This window comes from Conger conger, chromosome 9 (assembly GCF_963514075.1).
Source record: "Conger conger chromosome 9, fConCon1.1, whole genome shotgun sequence".
In the NCBI taxonomy this organism is placed as follows: Eukaryota; Metazoa; Chordata; class Actinopteri; order Anguilliformes; family Congridae; genus Conger; species Conger conger.
Genome location: NC_083768.1, coordinates 8261678 through 8289515, shown reverse-complemented (window position 1 = coordinate 8289515; position 27838 = coordinate 8261678). Strand labels below are relative to the sequence as shown.

Below are 27838 nucleotides of genomic sequence, written 5' to 3'. Positions count from 1 at the left end.
CGATTGAGTTATTGACTATTGATGAAAGTGTGACTGCGTCTATTGAGCGGGGTAGGCTGAGCTCCGTTGATGTATGTTTCCAGCGGGGGGGGCGGGGGGGTTGCTTTTTAAAACATCGGCGTGTCCCCTGTGCAGTGAGACGGCCGGGGAACTGACCCAGGAGCGGTGTGGGTGTGTATCCGCGGGTGAATGTCACACTCGTTTGCGAGGTTATCCGATTTCCCGAGCTGCCGGCGTTCCGCGCCTGGCTCGTTAGCGTCCCTGGATCGCGTTCGCGGCTTGCGGGACACCTCATATTCCGATTTGCCTCCCAAATTTCCCCCCCCCTAATGTGGAGTGGCATTTGCTTTGGCACCAATCTGCCGCCAACCGGTCTGCTTTTCACGCTGGCCTCAGATGCCACGGCTCCGATTGACCGAAGAAGATTTTCCGTCTCAAATGTCATATATGCATGTGCATATAAACCCTGGTTCAATACAGCGGCATTAATATTCATGCCAGATTCGCCAGCCAGCCGTAACAAAGATGCAATTACACTCAGGATTTTGGGATATGATAGCTGTTAAAGCTTTTATGACGAGAGGGGTTTTCTTTTTTTCCGGAATCAAGTATCTGAACAAAATTCAATGTGTCAGAAAGCTAGTGCCATGAAGTTCCGACCAAAGATTGTTTTGAACCTTTTTTTTTTTTTTAGATCCGTAGCTTTGAGGCCAGTTTTCCTATCTAATAAACAGTGTGTCTCTCAGTTGAGTTCTGTTATCGGCCAGTAGAATATGACATTATTTTTTATGCTTAGAGACCTTTAATTTACTTATTTTTGAAAGAATCTTCACTTTATGGACTTGTTTTTTTACATGTGCCTAAGACTCTTGCGCGGTGCTGCACACTGTGTGTCTGAGAGTAGCACAGTAGTAATTGTATTCCTTTATTCTTCTCGGGTTCCTCGTAGCGTGGAACAGACGGCGAGAAGGAACCCCTGTCTCAGCACACCTCGGGACGTGTGTTTGATCTTCGGGGGCGCGAACGACATGAAACACTTCACGCGCCGTAGCGTGAAGCCAGTGTCATCCTCAGAACTTCAGAGTGTTTTCGCTCCTCTTTTTTGCAGTTGCTGGCGAATCTGTGGGCGGACGGACGCCCATGTTCTGGAAAGTTCTCCCCCCCCTTCAGCTTCACTCCTCTTCTTAAGAGATGAAACACACAGTCTCCTTTCATCCCGGGCAGAGCTTTTGCGAAACTCCCAGCTCCTGTCTGTCAAAACCTTGTTTTCCACTGATATCGCCGTGTACCTCCACTGGGCTGGTCTCGCTGAGGCCCCAGGGCTGACTGAGTCTGAGGTACCTCCGCTGGGCCGGTCTCGCTGAGGCTCCAGGGCTGACTGAGTTTGAGGTGCGTGCTATCCCAGGGTGGCTCTCCACATCAAACGGCTGTCCAAGAATCTCACCTTACCGTCACCTGTGAACAGCTCCTTGGACACATTCAGGAGCCTACAGCACCCTTTATACATAAAGGTTAATAAATTAAGACAATAATAAATGAGTAAATGTGATGTCTGGCAGATGGGGAGAGGTGGCCCTCCAGGTCGATCTTTAATACGTGAGCAAATCTTTATCTTTCCGAACAAATACTTGCGCGCGTGTTTTCTTGCTCGAAGGAAAGATCGGGAGTTCCTGACTTCTATTTCGAGCTCCAAGAAGGAACATTTAAGGGGTTGGAATGTCCCTAGAGATGGTATGGGACCTCGATCGATTTCCGGGTCAGGAGCAAGGAAAGGATAGAAGAGGAGAAAAATCAAGCCATCGGAACGAGCGCTCCGTCTCCTGGCAGGGTCTTCTATTGCCGGAATCCTCCGCTTCCCGTCGGAATACGGTCGGAATGCCGCTACACTATCTACAGCCAAACGTTTTCTTCAGCTTTAATATTTTGTCACTGTCTTCAGTGCCGAGGAAAATCCGGAGCAGATCTTTTGACTTCAGTCCATGTTCCAGATTTGAGAGGGTTTCAGGTTTTACTCAGTGCAGTTATCCAGCTAACTCAGTAATCCTGCTTTGTGAAACAGGGCCCAGTTATCCAGCTAACTCAGTAATCCTGCTTTGTGGAACAAGACCCAGTTATCCAGCTAACTCAGTAATCCTGCTTTGTGGAACAGGCCCCAGTTACCCAGCTAACTCAGTAATCCTGCTTTGTGGAACAGGCCCCAGTTATCCAGCTAACTCAGTAATCCTGCTTTGTGGAACAGGCCCCAGTTACCCAGCTAACTCAGTAATCCTGCTTTGTGGAACAGGCCCCAGTTATCCAGCTAACTCAGTAATCCTGCTTTGTGGAACAGGCCCCAGTTACCCAGCTAACTCAGTAATCCTGCTTTGTGAAACAGGCCCCTGGTGTAAATCAGACATTACACAGCTGGTCCTGGAGGACTGCAGATGCACAGTTTGGCCAGAGGAGGTGCTGTTCTGGGGAGAGGGAAAGCATGTGTGAGCTTCTCTATCTTCCACGGTCTACACTGTCCAAGTTCACTAATGGATGTAGTTAATGCCACAGAGCCTAGTTATGAAGATATGATTTTGTTCTGGTGCTGATTACAGCTCAGATATGTATGCTAGCCTCCTTATGGTCACATGCATTTTTTACACTGTGTGGTCTCCAGTGCAGATAGGATCACACTAAATTTCACTACTGGCATGCTTCATGACAGCTTTAAAAGATGCTGGGGTGTCTGGCTCTCAACCTGCATCGTATCCAAAGATTTATTAACCCTTTGAAGATGTGTTTTTGGAACGTTTTTTTTTTTTTTTCATAATTCTACTGTAAGTCGGTGTTCTAGAACTCTTCAACACTCTAATCACATATCTGTGATCTCACGCCTCAAAGAGTTGAGGACAGCTCCTGCCCCGCCCATCCTGGAGTGAGGTCATCTGTAAAGATTTGGATGCAGTCTCTTTTATGCCAACATAAGCATGTGATGCACTTGAGGAAAAATTGTATTTTCCCTTCTAGCCGTGGGAGAGGCGATAAGCAAATTTAGAAAAGAATGAAAACACTAAGGGAATAACACTGGCCTGAAAGGCTTATTTGGAGTTGAGCAAAATGCTCACAAAGCACGCTTAAGTCTGTGTGCGGTGAATCTTCGTGTTTCACGTGCAGGAGTGTCCGACAGCTTGTGTCAGGCGACGTCGTTATCGGAGTTCCTCGCCCGGCAAACAAGCTGCGTCCCGTGCGTCTTCGCACAACGGCGTAATTAGCACGACCGGATTTTCCCGCCGATAATATCCGTCAGGGGGGAAATTGTCGGAAACGCATCGAAAAACAGGCTCGGCAACGGCGGGAGTCTTTGAAACTCCGGTACGTTTTGTGAGCCGTTTCTTCGGAAGCTTTGGCTCCCGAAACCTGCGTGAAAGCACAACGCATCCGGGCCCCTGAGGGGCCTGTCGAGGATCCTCTCCTGCACTGTCAATCTTCTGCAGCACGTCTCACTCTTCTCCTTCAAAATCCCAGGATGGAGCACGACTCACTGTGGCTGCTCATTCACCCTCATTCAGGTCACGGGCCATGCCAGAAGTCATCTGGATTGCACGGTGCGGCTCATTTAAGGAATCCCTCACAGAGGCAGACACCGCGTATCTTCCCCCGTGACTGGCGTATGATAGGCCGGCTCAAGCTTTGTGTTGGAACAGTCGGTAGTTCATTTCAAGCTGGTCATAGCCGTATTTTACAACTGCCTGAGAAACCAGCCCGATGTGACATTAGTGAACATCCTGTGATTGCCAGCAGGTGGTTTCGCTCATTATTTATCCTGGGGAAACCCAGCTGCAGGGAGAGACCTTGTGCTGTTATGTGATATAACAACTAGGACTCCAGTTCCCAGAATGCATTGCAGTTCCTGTCAGCTTATTAGTAAAGGCTGTAGACCCACTCCCGGCTTGTCATCTGTATAATAACAAGAACTCATTGCTGTCCTGTTAGCTTAGTAGTAAAGGCTGTCAAGCCATGCCCGGTTTGTCATCTGTAAGGAGCAAACATAGCAGATCTCAGGTTTTGATTAAATCGGTCATATTTACAACTCTTTGATAGCTATGACTGCTGGAGTCATTAAAGTAATGTGCCGTACAGATAGTTTTAGTTTTATTATTTGGGCTGTGTGGGATGCCATAAGCAATTCCTTGGATCGGAAGGCGATCACTAAGCAAGATTACTCCTGGGTTCGACCTGGCTTCAGTTCTAGCTGATCTGAATTTGCAGTCTCTGTATGGTTACAGGCGGCACGGATGGTGCAGTGGGTAGCACTGCCGCCTCACAGCAAGGAGGTCCTGGGTTTGAATCCCCGTCGGCCGGGGCCTCTCTGTGTGGAGTTTGCATGGTCTCCCCGTGTCTGTGTGGGTTTCCTCCGGGTACTCCGGTTTCCTCCCACAGTCCAAAGACATGCACAACGCAGGTTGGGCTGATTGGAGAGTCTAAATTGCCCATAGGTATGAGTGTGTGAGTGAATGGTGTGTGTGCCCTGCGATGGACTGGCGACCTGTCCAGGGTGTATTCCTGCCTTTCGCCCAATGTATGCTGGGATAGGCTCCAGCCCTCCTGCGACCCTGTTCAGGATAAGCGGGTTAAGATAATGGATGGATGGATGTATGTTTACATGTAAAGAGACTCATTAAAAATGTCAATATTTTTCATGAAGAAAGCCTTTTGTGCCTTATTATTACAGTTTGTGATTATACTGTGTCTGTGTCCGTCCGCAAGCTGATTGGATCTAGCCTAAAGACACAAAGGGCCTGTTTCACAGATAGAGATTATTCCCGACTAATGAATGGAGTGGCTATGAATGGAGAACACTCCATACGAAGCTCAGTTCAGTCCAGGACTAATCTGTGTCTGTGAAACTGGGCCAACGTTTCAATGCTCAGTCTTTACAGATGTCAGCTTACTTCTGAAGTTTAAACTCGACGATTTTGCTGAGTAGAAGTAAAACCATTCACCCGGAAGATTTGTTGAATGAAAGCATAATGGTCTGTATAAAAGAAAACCTGACAAATCTATTTTATAGCTTTAATGAGAATTTCAAATGGAGTCACCCCCCCCCCCCCCCCAAACCCCCACCTCCCCACCCAAAGCGGAGCCCGTAGGCTTATCAGCTCCTCCTGGGAAGGCCCTGCATTCTCTCTGCTTCTGCGCGTTTAATTGCACTTTCTGGACGATTGCGTTTATATTCTATAACGTCTGCCGGAGGACTCGTGAAGTTCCCCTGGAAGTGCACACAGCGCTGAGGCCCACGTGGGCTGATGAGCCTGAGGGACGCACAGACGGCCTGACCAGGCCGTGCCCCTGCCCCAGTGCATGCTGGGATGTGCTCCGCCCCACCGCGACCCTGAGTGGGGAGTAAGCTGGTTAGGTAATGGATGGATGGTAGCCAGAAGGCTGACTGACAGAGAAGGACGGACAGACAGACAGACAGACAGACTGACTGACAGAGAAGGACGGACAGACTGACAGAGGCTTTGATGAGACTGGCAGGGTGTGTGTGTGTTTTGTTGTTCATGGGCGGCGATGGAAAATTTCGGGATTTCAAAAGCAGCCTCCAGGGACAGTGTCTGGTCTTAACTGTTCATTTTAATTCACGAACGTGCTGCGTAGCCGTAAGGGCTGGAGGTTTAAAAAAACGTTCATTATTTTAAATCTGTCCAGGTGCTGTCCAAATCTGGTGGTGTCCAAATCAATTTGTGCTTCGATTATTGTGGATGAACATAATATATTATCACATAGTGTGTGTGTGTATGTGTGTGTGATTAAGTGTGAGTGTGTATGTGTGTGAATGAGTGTGTGTGAGTGTGTGTGCGTACATGTGTGTGTGTGAGTGTGTGTGAGTGTGTGTGTGTGTGTGTGTGTGAGAGAGTGTGTGTGTCTTTCCCTCAGTTATGTTTAGCACTCTCACTCACTGACTGATGAACAGTCATGTGTAAATGCACTATGGGGGGAATGGGGGGAATCAACACACTATTAAATATTAAATATTAAATAAAACACACTATGAAATATTCAGTATGAAATATATATAAGTAACTAAAAGCACTGGCATTGGCAACAATGTTTACTATTACATTATGATTAGCTTCCTTTGACCTTCTGTTTATGCGTAATGCATGTGCATTTATTACGCCTTTGTAAAAGGCCTCTGGAGCTGATATAGCAATGGCAGGCGACAGCTCAACGTTATCGGCAGCACTGTTGAGACACACGGCAGCGCGTTCAGTGTTAAATCAACTCTGGCAGAGTACGCGTGGTCCCCGTTTTACGGCGTACGTCTCTCTGGAACTTTGGAAATGGATGAGACGTGTTCTGAGGCCGGGATCTTACAGTCGACGGACTATTTATCTCCTGGATCGGTGCAGATATCCCGCCGCGTCAGAGAGAATGAAGTGCTCGGCGGCTCCGAAGGGCTGACAGCGTGTTTTTATCCGCGTCTTCGGATCGATGCTCATTAATACTGCGCATCGTCAGATCTGCGCTCGTTAATACTGCTCACACAAGGGCAGGCAGGTCACGAAGCGACAGACAAAAGGCAGGATGTCATCGTTAACGTTAATGATGCGTAATTAAAGTGTCAATTAAACAGTGATTTAGTGTACTGCCGTGGAGTTGTGTCATAGGTGATGTGATGTTTTTCAGAGTGGACGTTTCCCCAGCTGTGGCCAGCCCTGGGGGAATTCTGTGTCCCTCTAATTGACCGTATCGCCCTGCTCCCCCATTTTTTAAAACTTGCATCAGTATGAAACACAAATCGAAGGCTCCAAGATGATCTGAAAAGCTCACAAACACGAAAACTATGCTAAACTAAGTATGTTCTTGACTGAACATTCTCATGCTGATGTCACAGTCACTACTGCTGACTGAACACTCTAGTTCTAGAGTTCTAGAACACTGATTTAGAATTCTGAAAAAAACATTCCAGAACACTGACCCTTCTAAGGGTTAAACTCAGTAACGATGAGACTAAACACAGCACTTCTCTGGAAGTTTAAGCTCAGAGAATTCATGTTATCATAAATGCAATTCTGCTGCTACGGTTTGGAGCCATGTGTCATAAAAATGAAAAATGATTCCTTTGCTTATCTGCAAACAAACAACATTTCCACTTGCCCAACATATTCCCCATTGCCAAAATAGGCAGTTGTGCATAGAAGTAGCCAACACACACCCCACCTTGTTCAATTCATCTGTGCAAGATGGCTTCCACATGATGTGACCCTAACTTCTTTAACCAAGAAACATAAAGACATCTTTAACCAGGAAACGTAAAGACATCTTTCACCAGGAAACGTAAAGACATCTTTACCCTGCATACGTAAAGACATCTTTACCCAGGGAACGTAAAGACATCTTTAACCAGGAAACGTAAAGACAGCTTTACCAAGGAAACGTAAAGACGTCTTTACCCTGCATACGTAAAGACATCTTTACCAAGGAAACGTAAAGACATCTTTACCCTGCATACGTAAAGACATCTTTACCCAGGGAACGTAAAGACTTCTTTAACCAGGAAACGTAAAGACAGGACCCCATGAATAACGTGCGGATTCATCAGGGCTTTATCTGGAGCCCCGCTGGGTATTGACTGTGTGGACGTGGTATGTGGCTGTACTTTGGGGACCAGGATCAGCCCCTTCCATAATTGCCTCCACTGAGATGTGAACTGAACTGTAATTAACTTGCGTTTGTGTTCTCGCTCAGAAGTCAAGGACGGTTCTTCAAACCGTGGCTTAATTTTTAATCCAGGTGGCGGATTAAATTTTTACAACTCTTGTGTGCGCATAAAGCCCTTTTCGTTTTTAGAAGGGGGGAGATATTCGGCTGTAAGTTACTTCACCGTATGAGACGGCTTCATAAACAGGCGGACTGGGCCCTGTAAACAGTACAACTGACAGCTAATGCAGCTTTGAAAACTGCACGCGCATATTTTTCATGTTTTTGAGCTTATCATATCATCCTGGAGCTTTCGATTTGTGTTCCGCACTGATTCAAGGAAAACATTTGCATTTTTGGTAGAAGTATGCGTATTTTAGTACGAAACTGGCATTTTTCCCGAGCTGTTTGTAAAACGATTTCCCACCTGACACTACGCATGTTTTTGCATAAGTACCGGATGACGTTGCCGAATGTTAACACAGTGAGCTGACCACGGGAGGCGGAGGGGGGGGAGGGGGAATTGGGCTCTGGGGGGGGCGGGGTTAGGGACGTTTTACACACCGAAACCAGGAAGAGAACGCTGGAACACGTGGGCCTTCAATGCATCTTTTGCCTGCATCTGCAGAGAGAGGCTGTGTCCGCTCTTCCATCGGCAGAGCTTGTGGTGAGGGATGGCCCTGGGCGGCCCTCGGAGCCTGACAGCGTCTCCGCCGTTAGTGTTAGTCGCTAAGTCGCTAACTCCTCTCTCCACCACGGATAAGTCGGTCAGCCGGGGGGCACTCAGACCTTTGACGGACAACAGAGACGTGTGGCTGCCTTCTGCCGCGTCCGTGAGCTCGGCGAAGCTCTAGAAGTTCCCGCTGCTTCGCCCAGCTGCCAGCGGTTAACCTGCACTGCTGCTCTGCTGTCCTGGCAGCTCCATGAAGCACTAGAAGCTTCTCTGCTGCTCTGCACTCCTGGCAGTTCTGTGAAGCACTAGAAGCTTCTCTGCTGCTCTGCTGTCCTGGCAGTTCTGTGAAGCACTAGAAGCTCCTCTGCTGCCCTGCTCCGGGGGGCGGCCGGGCTCCGGTGACCTCCGAAGCGCTGGACGTCAGCGGGTTGGAGCCGCGGGAGCGGGGGACGGCGTGTCGGCCGGGGGCCTCGGTGACGGACAGGTGTCAGGGCTGAGCCGATCGGAGGGGCCCGCGCGTGGAGTCAAGGACGTTCACGGACCTCCGGCGTCGCCTCGGCCCGACTCGGAGCTCCGAGGGAAAGCGGGCCCCGCTAATAGGCACTCCGCTCTGAAGAGGGGAGAAGTGGCAGCTGGCGTTTCAGGGTAAACACGGGCGGGAGCGGAGAGGGAGAGAGAGGGGGGTTCCCTAAATAGCCGCGGAAGCACTCTGGCGCTGATGCTCGCCGCGGACGCACCAGAAAGCCACTTATGTCAGCCACTCGTGTTATGATGGGGCTAAGTCTCAGGGCCTCCCAAAGCCACGTGACTGGGGCTGGGGGGGGGGGGGGTTTCGGGGGGTGACCTTGGCAACGGGAGCCTCCCTGGAGTGGCAGCCGTGTCGTCGGGCGGTGCGGCTTAACCGGTCGAGTCAGGCTGAAATGTGGCGGTTATGCAGTCCGCTGTCAGAGGTCGGAGGTCAGAGGTCGGAGGTCAGTGTGATGGCGCGGCATGCCAGGCATCGCGGTCCCGTCGAGGAGGAGGTTCTGCGGGAGGGAAGAGTTCAGACAACACCGTGGGCTGGGCCCAAAGGTGAACAGCTTCCTGCAGGAGGGAGGGAATGAGGGAGGGAACGAGGGAGGGAGGGAAAGAGAGAGAGAGAGAGAGATGGCCAAAAGTATTTGACAGCATCGTCGAGACAGACATTTTACACAAAGCTTAATGTTAAATGTTTCCTTCCATCTTTACTGTGTAACATGTTATTACTCAGATGCATAAATACTCCATCCACAGCCATGTGCAGAGTGAAGGCCACCCTGTGTCTGCAGGAGAACAGCCAGGCCTCGGAACCATCCCCAGCCCCGTCCACGGACACCTACTGCAGGGCAGCAGCAGTCCCAGGGCCAAGCTTATTCTCATGTCGCTTTTATGTTGTGGCAATTTGGGACCAGAACAACATTCCTGTTCAGGGCCACCAAAACACGAGCGGGGGACAATCCCCCTTGGAGCAATGCAGGGTTTAAGGGCCTTGCTGAACGGGATTTTGGGGTCCCAGTCATGTACCTTACAGGCTGCCCTAATATTTATCATTCTAAGATGTAAAATATTGGCAGCGCCACTCAGCCAGCGAGTGAGAGCGACATTCGTTCTGTGTAATGAAATGAGAAACAAACCGCAGCGTCTAATTATGAGCTACACGCACCGCCATTGAGCTGCCTCGCCAGACAAATCGCCATCGTCCATGATTGCCAGCGAAATGAAATATTTACCGGGACCGCACATTCATCGTTTATCTGTTCCAGAGTAATGTTTATGGAGTCGGAGCGGCAGTGCACCGGGCCGGCGTGTTCACCGCGCCCGTCGGAGACGCACGGGCGACCCCGGAGCGGGTTTAACGTCCGTCCCAGCGCTCCGAGCCAGCGGACGTTATTGTGAGCGCGTCGGGCGAAAAGCCGTTTAGTTCGCAATTAAGGACGATTTAACGATTCGGCGATTTTAACGGCGCCACTGATCCCTTTTATACGGTCACGATTCGCCCCTCGGCCCGGAGACCGTTCGGGCTTCACGCTCGAAACCCGTCACCTTCATTACCCGCTCCTTCTGGAGGGGGGCGAGGGGGAGGCTTTCTTATTGATCCCAGCGGGACGTAGCGATACTATCGGGGGGGGGGGGGGGGACTCTGGCATCGATTTGGCCTTTATAAAAAGGGGAACGAATCAAGTTATTGTTGCTGAGGGAGATAAGAACGGTGCGCTGAGCTTTCCATCGCAGATCGGATCACAGTCGGGTAATCACAGGAAAACAGCCTCCTCTGGAAGGTTCTGGAAGCCGCTTTCGTCCGAGGATGGGCGTTGGTCGCACCTCCGTTGCAGAGCGGAGCAGATGCGTAGCAGTCGCGTTACGGGCGGTGGAGTTTCTTGTTTCGGCGTGTTGCTCTGAAGCTGTTTCTGGAGCCACCTGCCCCATTATTCCAGCCACGGCCTCGAAAAACAGCAAAACCACTTTCAAGTTCCAACTAGATATACACAATAAAATATCCAGTGTTAATTAAACTCTGTCAGAGTGCACAGGAGTCCAACGGCGACCGTGCGCTTTTTGTAGGAGTTGATTTAAGACGTAAACGTTTTATTGTGCGTTTACGTCTTATTTTATTGAACGTTTTACTGTCCTTGTTAAATTGAAATGGTGCTGCTAGGCGCCAAGCGGGAGGGCTAACGAGCTTCACTAATTAACCTTCCGCAAAAGAGAGGAACGATTTCTGCTGGGGTCTCGTCCGGGATTAAAAAAACAGGCAACCAAACCCTGAGCAAACTCCAGAGGCCAGCTCTCCGTTCCTCCTGAGCCGAGATTATCTCAGGTAAAGGGAGAATACAGACAGACCGCCAGGCCTTTTGGATTAGGCCCATGCCTACGCAAATCATGTGCATTTGCGCTGCGTTATAAATACCATGTTGCCATGACTATGTCGCGGTAACGCTGAGAGTCCCTGTCAAAGTCACGATCAGTGCCTGCTGGGAGGACCGCGCACAGGATTCGCTGAATCCTTCACTTACCTCGTATATTTCACACGCTATTCGCTCACACGCTGGATGTCAGCCCCATATGGTGTGAGTCTACAAGGTCCAAGTTCTGATCTTTGTGGTCACACACTCCTGGCACATGGAGCTGTACCCTCAGCACACTTGTCCCTGGTTATAAGATAAGATAAGATAAGATAAGATATACTTTATTGAACCCTGTGGGTTAATTTGTCCTCTGCATTTGACCCATCCTAGTTGCCTAGGAGCAGTGGGCAGCCACAGTGCAGCGCCCGGGGAGCAATGTGGGGTTAAGGGCCTTGCTCAAGGGCCCAACGGCTGTGCCGATCATTTATTGTGGCTCGACCGGGATTCGAACCACAGACGTTGTGGCTCCCAGTCATGTACCTTAACCGCTACGCTACAAGCCGCCCCATGGGTATGCCCTTTGTGCCTTGTGACACTTTGTGTCGTACGTCGCTCTGGATAAGAGCGCCTGCCAAACACCTGTAATGCGGTGTGTGGTTAGAATGTTCTTAGCGGAACATTCTAATGCTGTCACAATAGCTTCTGGTAATTGAAAGTAATGAGAGTTCCAGAACACGGACTCCCCTTCCAGCCGTACGACCAGCAAAACCACAGCCCTCTGGTTACAAATCCATTAATCCATTAAACCACTGCATAAACACTCCACCATGGTACTCTGTAAAGGTATTTACACTGGATCTGGAAAGCATTCTGTGTGCCTGCGTGTGTGTGCGTGTGTGTGTGTGTGTGTGTGTGTGTGTGTGTCTGTGTGTGTGCGCGTGAGTGCATGCATGAGTGAGTGCATCCATGTATGTGTTTGTGTGCATATGTATGTATGTATGTGGTTGCATGTATTTCTGTGTATGCATTGTATTTGTGTGTATGTGTTGTATTTGTGTGTGTATTTGTGCGTATGTGTTTGTATTTGTGTGTATGTGTTTGTATTTGTGTGTGTATTTGTGTGTATGTGTTGTATTTGTGTGTGTATTTGTGTGTATTTGTGCGTATGTGTTTGTTCGTGTGTGTATTTGTGCGTATGTGTTTGTATTTGTGTGTATTTGTGCGTATGTGTTTGTAGTTGTGTGTGTATTTGTGTGTATGTGTTGTATTTGTGTGTGTATTTGTGTGTATGTGTTGTATTTGTGTGTGTATTTGTGTGTATGTGTTTGTATTTGTGTGTGTATTTGTGTGTATGTTTGTTTGTGTGTGTGTATGAGAGGTTGACTGTGGGCATGTGTGTGATATTTGGCAGTCTCCTTTGTTGCTGATAAACAGTGATCACAGACAGATGGAGCAGAATATGTTGTCTCGCTCAGAGACTCTCTCTCTCTGTTGGCATCTCCAAGAGGATGCTTCTGCAGAACCTGTCCCAGTCAGCAGTACAGCAGCGCACCCCAACACACCCCAACACTCTGACTCAACACACATCACTAAACACTGGACACAAAACACAGCACCACACCCCAACACTCTGACTCAACACACCCCAACACTCATGGTGTGTGAATGGTGTGTGTGTGTGTGTGTGTGTGTGTAGGTATGAGTGTGTGAGTGAATGGTGTGTGTGTGTAGGTATGAATGTGTGAGTGAATGGTCTGTGTGTGTAGGTATGAGAGTGTGAGTGAATGGTGTGTGTGTGTGTAGGTGTGAGTGTGTGAGCGAATGGTGTGTGTGTGTATGAGTGTGTGTAGGAATAAGCGGGTTAGATAACGGATGTATGGATGGATAAAATAACCAAGGAGGCCAACCTGTCAGCCAAAAAGAATCTGTCTGCCCTCACATAAAAAGAACACAGGGTAAAATACGGTTGTTTATTGAGAGAAAACCAGCTTGTCATGGCTTAATTCTCAGTGGGTTCCTTCCTAGCTCAATCAGAGTAGAACAGCGTGGATCTGGAAAAATAAAAGAGAGAGAGGGAGAGAGGGAGGGAGAGAGGAGAGGAGTGGGGGATGGGAAGAGGTGAGTGTTGTAGGTAGAGGGAGAGAGAGGGAGAGGGAGAGAGAGAGGAGAGGAGTGGGGGATGGGCAGAGGTGAGTGTTGTAGGTGGAGGGAGAGCTTTTAGAGAGCTTGTTCCGTCTGAGTGAAGATGAAGATGTCTAAAGGTGGGATCGCTTTGCTGTGAGAGAGCGTTCGCAGTGTTTTATGTCGAAGGCTCTTAACTGGACGGAGGTGCTTTCACAGCTAATGGGACAGACGGGAGGACTCAGACGGTTGTTCCTTAAGAACCTATAAGTTCTCATAACTGTCAAGTGAAGTTATAAAGTAAAACAAAAAAATTGCTGCCTTTTTAGGCATTATTGATATCAGAGTCTGGGTTCTTTTTTATCGTAGGTTTGATTTTGATTACACCCTCCGTCTCATCTTTTATTTACAGTAATAATCTGTTTTAAGGCCGTTTTATAGTCTGGCGATGTTTGATCGGACGAATATAGCCACAGTGTCACCAACATTTCATTATTGCTCGACCTTCATTTTGAACGCTGTCACTCGTAAAATAAAGTATAAACTCAGAACGCATCGCTGAGTCGTCAGAGATATGTTTGCTAAAGATAATTACGGGTGAGAACATTCTTGTAATAAGGTTGTCATGACAATTGAGCCAGCGGTAGGGTCAAAGTTCAATACAATGTTTGTCTCAGCTATGGGCATAACGACGATCGTCAAATCGTCCGTCGTTCTAGTTTAAACTGAAAGTGGTCGTGACCGACTGTCGAATGGGCGGCCTGTAGCGTAGTGGTTAAGGTAAATGACTGGGACACGCAAGGTCAGTGGTTCTAATCCCGGTGTAGCCACAGTAAGATCCGCACAGCCGTTGGGCCCTTGAGCCCTTGAGCAAGGCCCTTAACCCCCTGCATTGCTCCAGGGGAGGATTGTCTCCTGCTTAGTCTAAATCAACTGTACGTCGCTCTGGATAAGAGCGTCTGCCAAATGCCATTAATGTAATGTAATGTAATGAATGTGATGATTGCTGGTGGCAGTGACCACACGTCTCTGAGACCAGGGGGGTCCCACCGTCTCCCAGACAGGGAAACCCACCTGGGCCTGGGGGAGAGGCTGCAATGGCAGGCCTTTAAACACATTACGTACCTTATTGCTTCTCTTAAAACTTTATTATACGAAAGGGAGTGTTATCCCTCCTCAGCAGAGAATGCGAATGATGGAGGGCCTAAGACAGACTCGGAGCGAAGGCATGCGAGAACATTTTTCCATATTTCTTCATTTTGAACAAAGCTGCCAGACGGAGATGGGCCTGCCGTCTTCTTTCACGCGGAACGCTCTGAGACGCAGGAGACGGCCTCGCAAATCTCCCGAACGCTTAACCCCTTCAGTCCCAAGCCCAATATCGACCCAAATCTTGAGGGGTTTTTTTTGGCTTTGGTTGAGAAAATTAAAATTAAAAGGAGCATTTTAATAGGGGCTGAAAACAATAATATAACAGTAATTTTTTATTTTATTCCCAAACGGTTGAAAATGTTCCCACAGTGCCATTTGGCACTCTTGGTGCTGAAAGGGTTAAGATTTAACCAGAGCAGCGCATTGCCATAATTGCCTTGTGTAGATTATGTGATTAGAATGTTCTTAAGTGAACGTTCTAATAATGCAGGTGTAACAATCACGACGGGTAATTGATAGTTCTAGAACACTTATTATTTTGAAAATGCACTTTGAAAAAAACCCAAAGGGTTAAGTGTGAGATCACAAATAATGTGATGAGAATGTTCTGTACCATCACTACTGATATATAAAAGCAGAGGAGTTCAAGAACACTGACATCACGTTTGGTCAAAGAGGGTGACATTGGCCAAGGTACCCACCCCGAGTTGTTTCCATAGATATCAAGGCATATAAAAGCATTTAAGCATTGCCTTTAAGCAGCTCTGGATAAGAGCATCTAAATGCAGAAATACAGGTGCATTGTGGGATTTATTTTTACATTACAATCTTGAAAGGATCAAAGTGCCAGGTCTCTCTTTTACAGGAAAATATTAAAAGCCTCTATTATTACAGAGGGGCTGTTAACGCTGTACCCTGCTGTACCCGACCCACTGTAATCATGTTAACTGCCTTTGCTCTCCTAAGGGTAGCCATCAAGAATAAAAGTGAGTGTGCAAAAGGGTAGTGTGATATTATTCTCTACTCTGGACGAGCTCCCACAGAGACATATCACGGAGAACAGGATGGCCGGCATTAAAATGCAAGTTTCATCTACGTTAAGAATTCATAGTCCGAGCGGGGGGAGTTTATGTGAGAACGGAGGATTTTTAATTCCTCCCCGGAACTTTGCGTGTAAATTAAATATAGCCGTTACTTCCCTTGCACCGGTTCATCCGCTCTCTCCGCACACCCGAGTTTAACACACGCCCCGCAGAGGACCGGCGGAGCTGTCCAGGAGGAGGTCCTGACGTGTCAATCATCGCAGCCTGTGACCTCCTCCAGCGGTGACCCCCCCCCCCCCCCCCCCCCCCTGACCTCGGCGCGTGTGCGTGTCACACGCCGTGACGCACCCCCGGGAGGGCGGACGAGCTGGACGCGGGGAGCTGCGGAAAGTCCGGACAGCGCCGACGTTTTTTACGCAAGGGTTCGAGGAGCAGGGATAGAGCAGGGATAGAGGGAGAGAGGGGGGAGAGAGAGAGGGAGAGGGAGAAAGAGGGAGAGAGAGAGAGACAGTTTCCTTTCCTTTAAAAATAAACACAAAGTCTTCGGCCTTCCCCCTCGTGGGTTTCAGGTAAAAAGAAATCTAACCTAACCGAGCGTTTCAGCGCCGTCTCTATGAACACGCTCTTTCTCTCAAACGGCGGTTCCCCGGAAGCACACATTTCAGCGGCCTGGACTAATTCACAACGTAGTCCACGTTTGTGCCTAATTACCCGGTGTGTGTGATCCTCAGAGTGCCCTGCTTCCTTCCTGCGAACCGTGCCCTTGTCACAGTGACATTTATGAACTGCTTTTATTTATAGCCTCCGACTCCCACTGCAGTGAAGGGTGTCTGTGAGTGAACGGTGTGTGTTAATGAACGGTGTGTGTGGGTGAACGGTGTGTGAGTGAATAGTGGTGTGTGTCCTGCGATGGATTGGATTGGTGGCCTGTCCTGGGTGTTTCTACCCCATTGCATGCTGGGATATGATCCAGCACCCCTGACCAGGAATAAGCGGGTTAGATAACGGATGGATGGATGGATGGATAGGTGGACTCAAACTGTTATCAGACAATACGGTAGCTTGAAGGAAGTCGCACCTTCTGTGAAGGGGTTTGTTTGGCACGGGGAAGATTCCAGAACACTGAGTCATCGTGGCGGGAGGTCCTCTTTTTGGGACGGGTGCTCTGTGCGGCCCCCCAGTGACCTGCAGCTGTCCGCTGCTGCTGATTGAGGCTCTCTGTCGACAGGTGTGCCGAAACTTAGCTACCCCCCTATCACCCCCCCACCCCCGCCCATGCCAGGATACCTGACAGACTGGGCCCCCCGTCCCAAATAAAGTGGCTCGTTGAGGGCCGTTATTTCTGGCCCTCTGTTGTCAGGGGAGACAGATGGACCATGCCCCACCCCCCCCTCCCCTGCCAGCTGGGGGTGGTCTGTCACCAGGTATGTTGACAAGATCGGGGGGCGGAGAGAGAGAGAGAGAGAGAGAGAGAGGGTGGAGAGAGCGGGAGAGAGAGGGAGAGAAGAGAAAGAAAGAGAAGGGAAGTCCAACGTGGCTGACGGCTCCATACGACAGAGAGACCTGCACTTGAGCTGTATGGCTTTAACCCTTAACAGGTGTGAGGTCACAGACGTGTGATTAGAATGCTCTGATCTGAACACTCTCTAACGCCGATGTCACAATCACTACTGGTGACTGAAACCAATGGAGTGCTAGAACACTAAAAAAAATAAAAAACATTCCAAAAAGACCTACTAGAGGATTAAGTCACATGACCAGGCTGTCCATTGGAGGAGCCCTCTCCACCCCCTGGCCGCACATAAATCCTTCATGTGCTTTCCTGGAACTGCTTTCCATTCACACGTGCGCCCCGGTGCCCAGAAGCATTTCAGGCCTGTGCAACCATAAATTTCAGACCAAACAGACCAACGGGAGAATTCTCCTATTCCGCCTCCCTACTCTCCCATTCCTCCTTCTCGATACCTCTCTCTTCCTTTCCTTTTTTCTCTTCCTCTGTCCCTCCTTTTCCTCATCCGTGTCTCCTTCACCCTCTCTTTCAGTACCTTTTGCCTGCTTTCCTCTTCCAATCACTCTACTTTCTTCATTTATTCTCTCCTTCTCTCCCTCCTCCTTCCTCCCCTACGTTGGCCGTGTCGGGACTGCTAGGCCAGGGCGAGCCACGGCCCCCAGTAGCCGGCCCACCCCTCCGCCTTGGCTGAACCACCAGGACCTGCTGTGCATGCCCACCTCGGTATTTCCACCCCATACCAGCTCTGGGAAGCCTCCGCAACATTAATATTTGTGGCTGAGCTGCTGGTTGACATTAGCTCTCTAGCGAAGCCTGCTCTGGCCAAGATTGTTCATGAGCTGTCATTACCCTCATGAGCCTGTTCTGAGGGGGATAGGGGTGGGGAGACGAGACACAAACTACCCCGCGTGTGTATGCTAATGTGTGTGTATGCTTGTGTGTACACACACAGGTGTGTGGGGTTATGTGCTTGTGTGAGTGTGTGGTTTTTGCTACTGTTCCTCTCCTGAGAGAAGAGAGTGCCCCAGTGCATGAAACATCACACTGGACTCCTGCCCATGAAGGGGCGTGGCCACAGCGGGTGGGTGTCATAGATAGATGTGACATCACTGTGTAATGGAACACCTGCTGTGGGGTCAGATACAGGTCACAGAGTGGAACAGACGTTCAGGACAGACTCTACAGCCAAGTTTCACAGTCAGGTCCACTGTGTACCTCGTATGATAAGAAAAACCTGTTATTCCTCTCCGAGTTTCTAGATGTGCAGAAACTGCACAGGATGTAGCCAATTGCTTGTGTCCACTATGATTGAGAGCGATCTCCATGGAGAAGCAGTATTTATTTTATTAGTATATTGTATTTATGTTCTCGCTCCTAATAAAAAAGAAAAAAATATGCCTGGTTAATATCATGGATGAAGGAAAAAGGTCAGCTTATGATCATGCCGTTGTGTAGCCTGCCGCAGCACCTGACACACACATAAACGAACTTAATAAAAGTATATTTGTTGCCATGGTCACTGTCCTGTTTTGACGTCGGCGCTTGATGGACAATAAAAACTCCACTGCAAGCTCATCACCAGCGGAGTTTTATGGTGAAAGATGCACTGTTGGTGCACGTAAAAAATGTGTGCTACCTGCACAGACTGTGCGATAAGCGTCCTGCCGCGTAGTTATGAAAAAGTGTAACGAATGTTCTCGAGCTCCGGAAATGGAAAAAAAGGAAAAGCGAGCCGGCTCCTGCGCGAGCGTCGGGGGGGGGAGAACGCGGATTTCGTAAACAGACTCGCGGCGGAGAGCCGGATGAGCGCGCGAGCCGAGGTGAAACGTTGGATGGAGGGAGCAGGGTGGGGAGTAATAATCCTAAATCAGCGGCGCCGCAGGAAACGTACGGCGGGCCATAACTCTCTCCGTCCCTGCGTCCTACACCGTGACGACAACGTGCCGGAAACTTCCACACTTGAGTTTAGTGTGTTTAGCAAGCTTAAATCCGGCTTGCTAAACACAGCATCCCCCCATGGCATATATTTCCACAGGTGCAAAATCCAGGTTGAGAAAGCAAAGGTTCTCCTCAGTATTTAATTCCATACGCCTGGAATTGCTAATTAGTACAATTATTCAGCCAGGAGGTAGAACTACTTGGTGAAAGAAAGGTATTGACAGTGAGTTCATGGGTGGGGGGGAAACGCGTGGCAGGATTTTTACGCCGCGTTTTTACACCTCTTATTATGAACCCAGTAGGACGGGGCTGCGCTACCAGAGGGCGGAGAGTATGCGGGTCTTCATTCCAACCCATCACTGCACCAGCTGACTTCAATTAGTTCCTCTCCGGTTGAAGGAGTGTTAATTAGTGTAGTCAGCTGGTGCGGTGATTGGTTGGAATGAAACTTGCGTACTCTCGGCACTCGGTGGCACCCCTGATTTATGTTGAGCCTAATCGTTTCTACCAGTATTGAGTTAATCAGATGCGTACTTACCCACCGTTTACCAAACTCAAATTCGCTTTGCACTTCACTCGGTCATGATTAGTTTTCAAATGTCATTTGGAGAAATTATGGATTACGGTGCTGTAAAATATTTAGCTTTCATGTTCAGTTGCGTTGTTGTGAAATGGAATTTGGGAAACGTCATGTGCATTTTAAATCAAACCTGTATTGTGTGTAAGATAATAACACCGCGGTTGCAAGGAAGTAATACGGAGCCCCCCGAGTGCCTGGAATAGGATTTCTGTTTATGACTCCGTAGGGGGAGGGTTGTTTGACTTTATTACAGTGATGGTGCCGCAAGCAAAATGAAACCAAATTAGGTCTTCAGTTTATTCGGTTTTTACTTAGCGTACGTGCGTTGCGTTCAGCTTTGGGGGTGCGGGGGTTAGTCCCCGATGTAATCCACGTCTCATTAACACGACTGCCCGTGTAAAACCCGACTGCGTCTCATCATCATATGTCAGTTTATTCCGCACATAACGTCAGATAGAGCTGTCAGATGTGAACCGGGAAGGCTGCTTCAGAATCCACCCATGCTCGGAGCGTAAATTGTCCATATAACGTGTGAAGCATAACGTAATGACAACAACGGGCCGTTCAGCCCAACCATGCTCGCCTTTTCCTGCCTCTAAAGTGTGCCTAAACTGTCATATGCTACTCGGGGGCTTGGGGCCCATTTTTCTTTCCGTCTGTTACTATGTAAAGCGGTTTTTGGGACAGTCGGTTGTTAAAAGCGCTATAAAAAATACAATTTAATTTAAGTTATTTGAACTTTAGTTGTAGCTACTATGTGTGTGTGTTACTCAACTCCGTTCATGAATTAAACGTGAAAATTAACTCAAATGCAAATATGCAGTATTTTTTTTCTTTTGCCACACACACAAGCCCCGCACTATTCTACAGTATGCTAGCTGGCACCGGAACGGAGAAAAATTAGTCGAGGCAAGCCTAGATTAGAGTGAAAATAAATTTGCTGCAAAACCAATTTATTTCTTGTGGCGAATAATGGCGCGCGAGAACTAACCCGCTATCAGCGAAGAGACGGCTCATTAATTTGAAGAATCTTCCGAGAATTTACTAAGCAAATTATGCTGCAGTACCAACCAATCAGTCCCCGCTGGTGTACAGTATCTACATATTATCAAAAATAACCAATTAAAGCAGACGAGCGCCGTTCCCGTCTCTGAAGTAACCATGTAAACCCGGTTCCATTTACAGACTTCTCCTCCTGGGCCGCCAGTTAACGGTAATGGAAGTGTAACATTACATTAATATATCATTTACGGGATATATATTCCCAAAACACTCAAGTATTCTCAGTATATCCAGTACAGCCTGTAGCCTAGTGGCTAAGGTGCATGACCGGGACCCGGAATGATGGTGACACAAGCCCCAGTGTAACCACGATAAGATCCGTTACGAATTGGCTTCTGCTTTGTCTAATCAACTGTAAGTCACTTTGAATAGAAGCGTCTGCTAAAATTTTAATAACATGTCATTTAATGGCTATACTTTCTCATACATTCAGACGTTCTCAGTGTATCCCAATCAGTGTGCAAAGACGGGCACTAACAGAAGATGAAGTCCATCTTATATTTCGGCACCTATTGCTGTACTTGGTGTGGAGTTTATAAATCGTTGTTTACGATTATGGTGTTGATTTGCGTGCTTGCGCCCGGGCCTCACTGTGTTATAGGAGACTACGGGATTGTGGAGGCCCCTAGTGGCGGGCCAGGGTATAGTTGTGTGTTTTGTGTATTTCTTCTTTTGATTGTACATTACATTACATCACATTAATGGCATTTTGGCAGACGCTCTAATCCAGAGTGACGTACAGTTGATTTTAGACTAAGCAGGAGACAGTCCTTCCCTGGAGCAATGCAGGGCTAAGGGCCTTGCTCAAGGGCCCAGCGGCTGTGCGGATCTTATTGTGCCTACACTGGGCATTTCTGTAGATCTAGCCAGTGATGATACCCAGGTGCCAGATGACAGCTACCTCCTGGTTGCCCGTGTGGACCAACCGCGACGAGTGCATGTTTATTGTTGTCCTTAATATTCTTGTTTCAAATTATTGTTTAATAACTGTACTTTTATTGAAAAAGTTTTGTGATCCATCCGGGGCAGGCTGTAATGGCCTCTCTCTTGCAGAAACACCATATTCTCCTTGTCTGTGTTACAGAGATCTATAGATAACATCAGAGTTAATGTGCGTACCAGTGCCAGGCGCAACCTGGTTTTGATTGGACCGTGAGGAGCTCAGGGGAGCTTGTCTGGGTCTTTCTCTTCCGTTGAAGCTGACTCAGGTCAGTTTTATTTGTGCTGCGCGGCAGAGACGACGACAGAGACGCGTTACAGGGAAACGTTAGGGGATCTCCACGCCTCGCACTGCAAACACGCAGCTCATTTACAGTACCGCTGTAGGGTAATCTGCTGGTGTTTGTCGCCCTCTAGTGGAGCCAGTCTGCACTACCTTTATTTATTTTCTGTTTTCGAATTTTGTCATTGAAAAGATTTGGTGAATGCTTGCTGAGGTTATGTTGAAGCTATCTGATTGATAATGGTATATACAACATCAGTAACCCTTAGTGTTTTAAATCCATTGTTGAAAGTCAAAAGTGTATAATATATCTAGTAATGCAATGACTGGCAAGTATTCGGTGTCTGATAAAAAGATCATTTGTGTGCCATGGATAGTCTGTATGGAGATCTGTATGGGGGGCGACATGGCTCAGGCAGTAAGAGCGGTCGTCTCATTGTCTCAGGCAGTAAGGGCAGTCATGTCATTGGCTCGGGCAGTAAGAGCAGTCGTCTCATTGGCTCAGGCAGTAAGAGCAGTCGTCTGGCAGTTGGAGGGTTGCCGGTTCGATCCCCCGCCCGGGCTGTGTCAAAGTGTCCCTACACTCAACCCCCAAATGCTCCTGACGAGCTGGTTGGGGCCTTGCATGGCAGCCAATCGCCGTCGGTGTGAGAGTGTGTGTATGAATGGGTGAATGGAGAAGCATCAATTGTACAGCTCTTTGGATAAAGGCGCTATATAAATGCCTGCCATTTACCATTTACCATTTAGATCAGGGATCTGTATGCCAAAGCAGGATTACTGAGTTGGCTGGATAACTGCACTAAAACCCGGAACGGCTCTTTTTACTTCAGTCCATGTTCCAGATTTGGGAGGGTTTTACTCAGTTTACACAGTTATCCAGCTAAATCAGTAATCCTGCTCTGTGATTTTTACTGTGTGTGTGTGTCTCTGCACAGGTGTGTGATCAGTGGCGTGTGTGTGTGTCTCTGCACAGGTGTGTGATCAGCGGTGTGTGTGTGTCTCTGCACAGGTGTGTGTTTCCCCTGCATGGTGGATGTCGTTCCGGTGAAGAACGAGGAGGGCGTGGTCATCATGTTCATCCTGAACTTTGAGCTGGAGAACGACGGGAAAGCGCACATCTCCCCCCACAGAGACATCCGCCGCAAAATCCCCATCCCCTGGATCTCCTCAGGTAAGAGCCCCACCCCCCCTGGATCTCCTCAGGTAAGAGGCCCCCCCCCTGCTGTTCCACAGTAAGAGCCCCACCCCCCCTGCTGTTCCACAGTAAGAGCCCCCCCCCCCTGCTGTTCTGGAGTAAGAGCCCCACCCCCCCTGCTGTTCCACAGTAAGAGCCCCCCCCCCTGCTGTTCCACAGTAAGAGCCCCCCCCCTGCTGTTCCACAGTAAGAGCCCCCCCCCTGCTGTTCCACAGTAAGAGCCCCCCCCCTGCTGTTCCACAGTAAGAGCCCCCCCCCTGCTGTTCCACAGTAAGAGCCCCACCCCCCTGCTGTTCCACAGTAAGAGCCCCACCCTGCTGTTCCACAGTAAGAGCTCACCCCCCTGCTGTTCCACAGTAAGAGCCCCACCCCCTGCTGTTCCACAGTAAGAGCCCCACCCCCCCTGCTGTTCCACAGTAAGAGCCCCACCCCCCTGCTGTTCCACAGTAAGAGCCCCACCCCCTGCTGTTCCACAGTAAGAGCCCCACCCCCTGCTGTTCCACAGTAAGAGCCCACCCCCCCTGCTGTTCCACAGTAAGAGCCCCACCCCCCTGCTGTTCCACAGTAAGAGCCCCACCCCCCTGCTGTTCCACAGTAAGAGCCCCACCCCCCTGCTGTTCCACAGTAAGAGCCCCCCCCCCGCTGTTCCACAGTAAGAGCCCCACCCCCCTGCTGTTCCACAGTAAGAGCCCCACCCCCCTGCTGTTCCACAGTAAGAGCCCACCCCCCCTGCTGTTCCACAGTAAGAGCTCCACCCCCCCTGCTGTTCCACAGTAAGAGCCCCACCACCCTGCTGTTCCACAGTAAGAGCCCCACCACCCTGCTGTTCCACAGTAAGAGCCCCACCCCCCCTGCTGTTCCACAGTAAGAGCCCCACCCCCCCTGCTGTTCCACAGTAAGAGCCCCACCCCCCTGCTGTTCCACAGTAAGAGCCCCACCCCCTGCTGTTCCACAGTAAGAGCCCCACCACCCTGCTGTTCCACAGTAAGAGCCCCACCACCCTGCTGTTCCACAGTAAGAGCTCCACCCCCCTGCTGTTCCACAGTAAGAGCCCCACCCCCCTGCTGTTCCACAGTAAGAGCCCCACCCCCCCTGCTGTTCCACAGTAAGAGCCCCACCCCCCTGCTGTTCCACAGTAAGAGCCCCACCCCCTGCTGTTCCACAGTAAGAGCCCACCCCCCCTGCTGTTCCACAGTAAGAGCCCCACCCCCCCTGCTGTTCCACAGTAAGAGCCCCACCCCCCTGCTGTTCCACAGTAAGAGCCCCACCCCCTGCTGTTCCACAGTAAGAGCCCACCCCCCCTGCTGTTCCACAGTAAGAGCCCCACCCCCTGCTGTTCCACAGTAAGAGCCCCACCCCCCTGCTGTTCCACAGTAAGAGCCCCACCCCCCTGCTGTTCCACAGTAAGAGCCCCACCCCCCTGCTGTTCCACAGTAAGAGCCCCCCCTGCTGTTCCACAGTAAGAGCCCCACCCCCCTGCTGTTCCACAGTAAGAGCCCCACCCCCCTGCTGTTCCGGAGTAAGAGTCCACCCCCCCTGCTGTTCCACAGTAAGAGCCCCACCCCCCTGCTGTTCCACAGTAAGAGCCCCACCCCCCCTGCTGTTCCACAGTAAGAGCCCCACCCCCCTGCTGTTCCACAGTAAGAGCCCCACCCCCTGCTGTTCCACAGTAAGAGCCCCACCCCCTGCTGTTCCACAGTAAGAGCCCCACCCCCCTGCTGTTCCACAGTAAGAGCCCCACCCCCCTGCTGTTCCACAGTAAGAGCCCCACCCCCCTGCTGTTCCACAGTAAGAGCCCCACCCCCCTGCTGTTCCACAGTAAGAGCCCCACCCCCCTGCTGTTCCACAGTAAGAGCCCCACCCCCCTGCTGTTCCTCTCCCCACTTCCAGTCCCAGTTTCACAGACTCAGATTAGCAGCCAAAATCCCACTTCTTTTCTCTCAAGTTGAAAATGATTGCTTGTTTTAAAGGTTATCGCACAATAAGAAAATTGGTTCTTATTGCCACAGCCAATGGCATTTCAACGTCAGCACATTCACAGAGAAGGGGGAGGGATAAACAGTGTTGTGGTTTGAAGGGGTTTGTTGTTCCTCTCTTGACTGTTAGAATTTGCCCGTTGTACCTTTAAGTTACTGTTAGCTTGATAAGTGAAATCTTCTGTCCCGATGGGTAAATCTTGAACGGGTCAAACTGTTTCCCCTCATTTGTCTTATTTTTGTCTTATTTAGCTAAAAAAAAAGTAATAGAAATAAGATCTTAAGTCTAAATATAAGACTGAAATTGAGATTGACTTAGTAGTGCTGTGTTTACAGTGTCAGTGACAGGCCTGTGAAGTTGCAGGAATCGGGCGGTTGAAGATGTGGGTGTTTCAGAGGTTGGGTCCTGGTGGGGCACTGCTGCCCCGCTCTTGGGGAGGGCAGTGATCCAGAAGGCCTTCAGTAAAGCCCCTCAGTATCTATGGGAACAGAGGAGACAGTGTACACACTCCCTTATGCAGATAACCGTGCCTTACCTCTTTATCGCTCACCTTCTGACCCTCTGTCCTTCTCCCTGTTTACCTCTCTCTGTTTGTCCCTCTGCCCCCCTTTCTTCTGTCTCTCCATTCCTTTTCTGGTCTATTCCCTCTCTCTTTGTGTCCTCATCCCTCTACCACTCTCTCTTTTTTCTATCACTCCCTCTCTCTCCCTCTGCCCCTCTCTCCTATGTCTCTCTCTCCCTCCTCCTCTCTCTCCCCCTCTCTCCCTCTCTCTCGCTCTCTCCCTCCCTCCCCCCTCCTCTCTCCCTCTCTCTCCCTCCCTCCTCTCTCTCCTCCTCTCTCTCTCTCTCCCCCTCTCTCCCTCTCTCTCTCCCCTCTCCTCCTCTCCCTCTTTCTCCCCCCCCTCTCTCCCTCCCTCCCCCTCCTCTCTCTCTCTCCCCCTCTCTCCCCTCTCTCCCCCCCTCTCTCCCCCTCTCTCCCCCTCTCTCCCCCCTCCTCTCTCCCTCCCCCTTTCCCCCTCCCTCTCTCCCTCTCTCCCTCTCTCCCCTCCTCCCCCCTCTCTCCCCCTCTCCCTCTCTCTCTCAGGCGGGCGGTATGGCTTCAGGCTACGTCTCCCCCTGCTGGGTTCGGGGGGGGCGAGGAAGCGCTCCCTGAGGGAGGACCCGGAGGCGGGGGTGACGCGGGACACGTCCCAGCTGGTCCAGGACGGGTCCCTGGCCCTGAGCGAGCTCCCGACGCCCCCGGCCCCGCCCGCGCCCCCCCCGGCCCCGGCCCCGGCCCCCCCGGCCCCGCCCACGCCCCTCCCCCTGCAGCTGCTCCAGTCCTCCCTGCGTCTGGACCCCGACACGTCCCTCTCCACCTGCAGCCTCACCCGCAGCCGGTCCCACCAGAGCCTGCAGACCGCCGGGGACGGCCCCGAGAACGCCCCGGGCCCCTGGGACGGCCGCGCCCTGCCCCGCTGCTCCAGCACAGGTGAGGGGGGGGCCCACGGGCGGGGGGCGGAGGGGTGAGGGTTTGGGTTTGGGGTTCAGGTTGGGGGTCTCACCTGAAGCACAGAGCCTGGCAGTCAAGGCCAGTTTATAGTCCAGCATGGTAAATGGTAAATGGTAAATGGTTGGCATTTATATAGCGCCTTTATCCAAAGCGCTGTACAATTGATGCTTCTCCATTCCCCCATTCACACATTGTGGTCCAACGAAGGCTGTGGCTGTCAGGCAGACTGTATGAGGGCATTCCAGTCGCCCAGAGTGTGAACCCATGGATGCTCTGTCGCCGGGCTACACACAGGGTGCATATGCCAGCGCTACAAGTGTTGTGCTGCATCACAGAGTCTTTATATCACCATTATTAATGAAATATTATGGAGAAAAATGTGAAACAACAGCCCAGTGCCTAGCTGCCTGCTGCCATCTTGGGTACAGTCAGTGACATGGATCACATCATCACTAAAAATATGTATAACCTATATTTTTGATTTGTGTTTATTCTATTCACTGTATCATGTTTCATGTAGTTGTGTTTGCTGGTGTGCGGTGCAGGAGCGGTGAACCACAAGCCCGGCCTGCAGAACTCCACCTCGGACTCGGACCTGGTGCGGTTCCGCGCCCTCAGCGCCATCCCCCAGATCTCGCTCAACTTCGTGGACTTCAGGCCCGACCCGTTCATCACGCTGCCGGCCGCCGAGGTGGACCTGGTGGCGCCCTGCAAGCTGATGGACCGCACCCACAACGTGACCGAGAAGGTCACGCAGGTAACTGACCGCACCCACAATGTGACCGAGAAGGTCACGCAGGTAACTGACCGCACGCACAACGTCACCGAGAAGGTCACGCAGGTAACTGACCGCACGCACGACGTGACCGAGAAGGTCACGCGGGTAACTGACCGCACGCACAACGTGACCGAGAAGGTCACGCGGGTAACTGACCGCACGCACGACGTGACCGAGAAGGTCACGCGGGTAACTGACCGCACGCACGACGTCACCGAGAAGGTCACGCAGGTAACATCCACAGGGGGGCGCTGTGTCCTCACTCAGCACAGCGCAGGAAACCTGCACCTGGAACACAAGCTACAGGTTAACACTGTAGCTGGACCAGGCATGGGCTGCTCCAGTCCTGGAGGGCCGGTGTGTATGCAGGATTATAGCAGGGGTGGTGTGTATGCAGGATTATAGCAGGGCCGGTGTGTATGCAGGATTTTGCTGGCACCAGGAGATCTACCGTCCTGTAGGTTTTCAAACAACTTTAAGAAAGCTCACCTCATTCAACTGCTAGAGCAGGAATAAAGTGAAACCCTACAGGACAGCAGATCTCCAGGAGCGGG

The 27838-nt window shown here is 50.4% G+C and overlaps 1 protein-coding gene across 1 annotated transcript in view; it reads left to right on the top strand.

Annotated features, from left to right (window-relative positions):
* LOC133136753 (potassium voltage-gated channel subfamily H member 6-like) overlaps window positions 1–27838 on the top strand; it is a 163503-nt gene that overhangs the window by 52780 nt on the left and 82885 nt on the right. The window contains exons 3-7 of the mRNA XM_061254469.1: window positions 22852–23045; window positions 23970–24081; window positions 26099–26256; window positions 26326–26485; window positions 27052–27263. Coding sequence (XP_061110453.1) covers window positions 22852–23045; window positions 23970–24081; window positions 26099–26256; window positions 26326–26485; window positions 27052–27263 — 836 coding nt within the window. The remainder of the gene's footprint in view (window positions 1–22851; window positions 23046–23969; window positions 24082–26098; window positions 26257–26325; window positions 26486–27051; window positions 27264–27838) is intronic.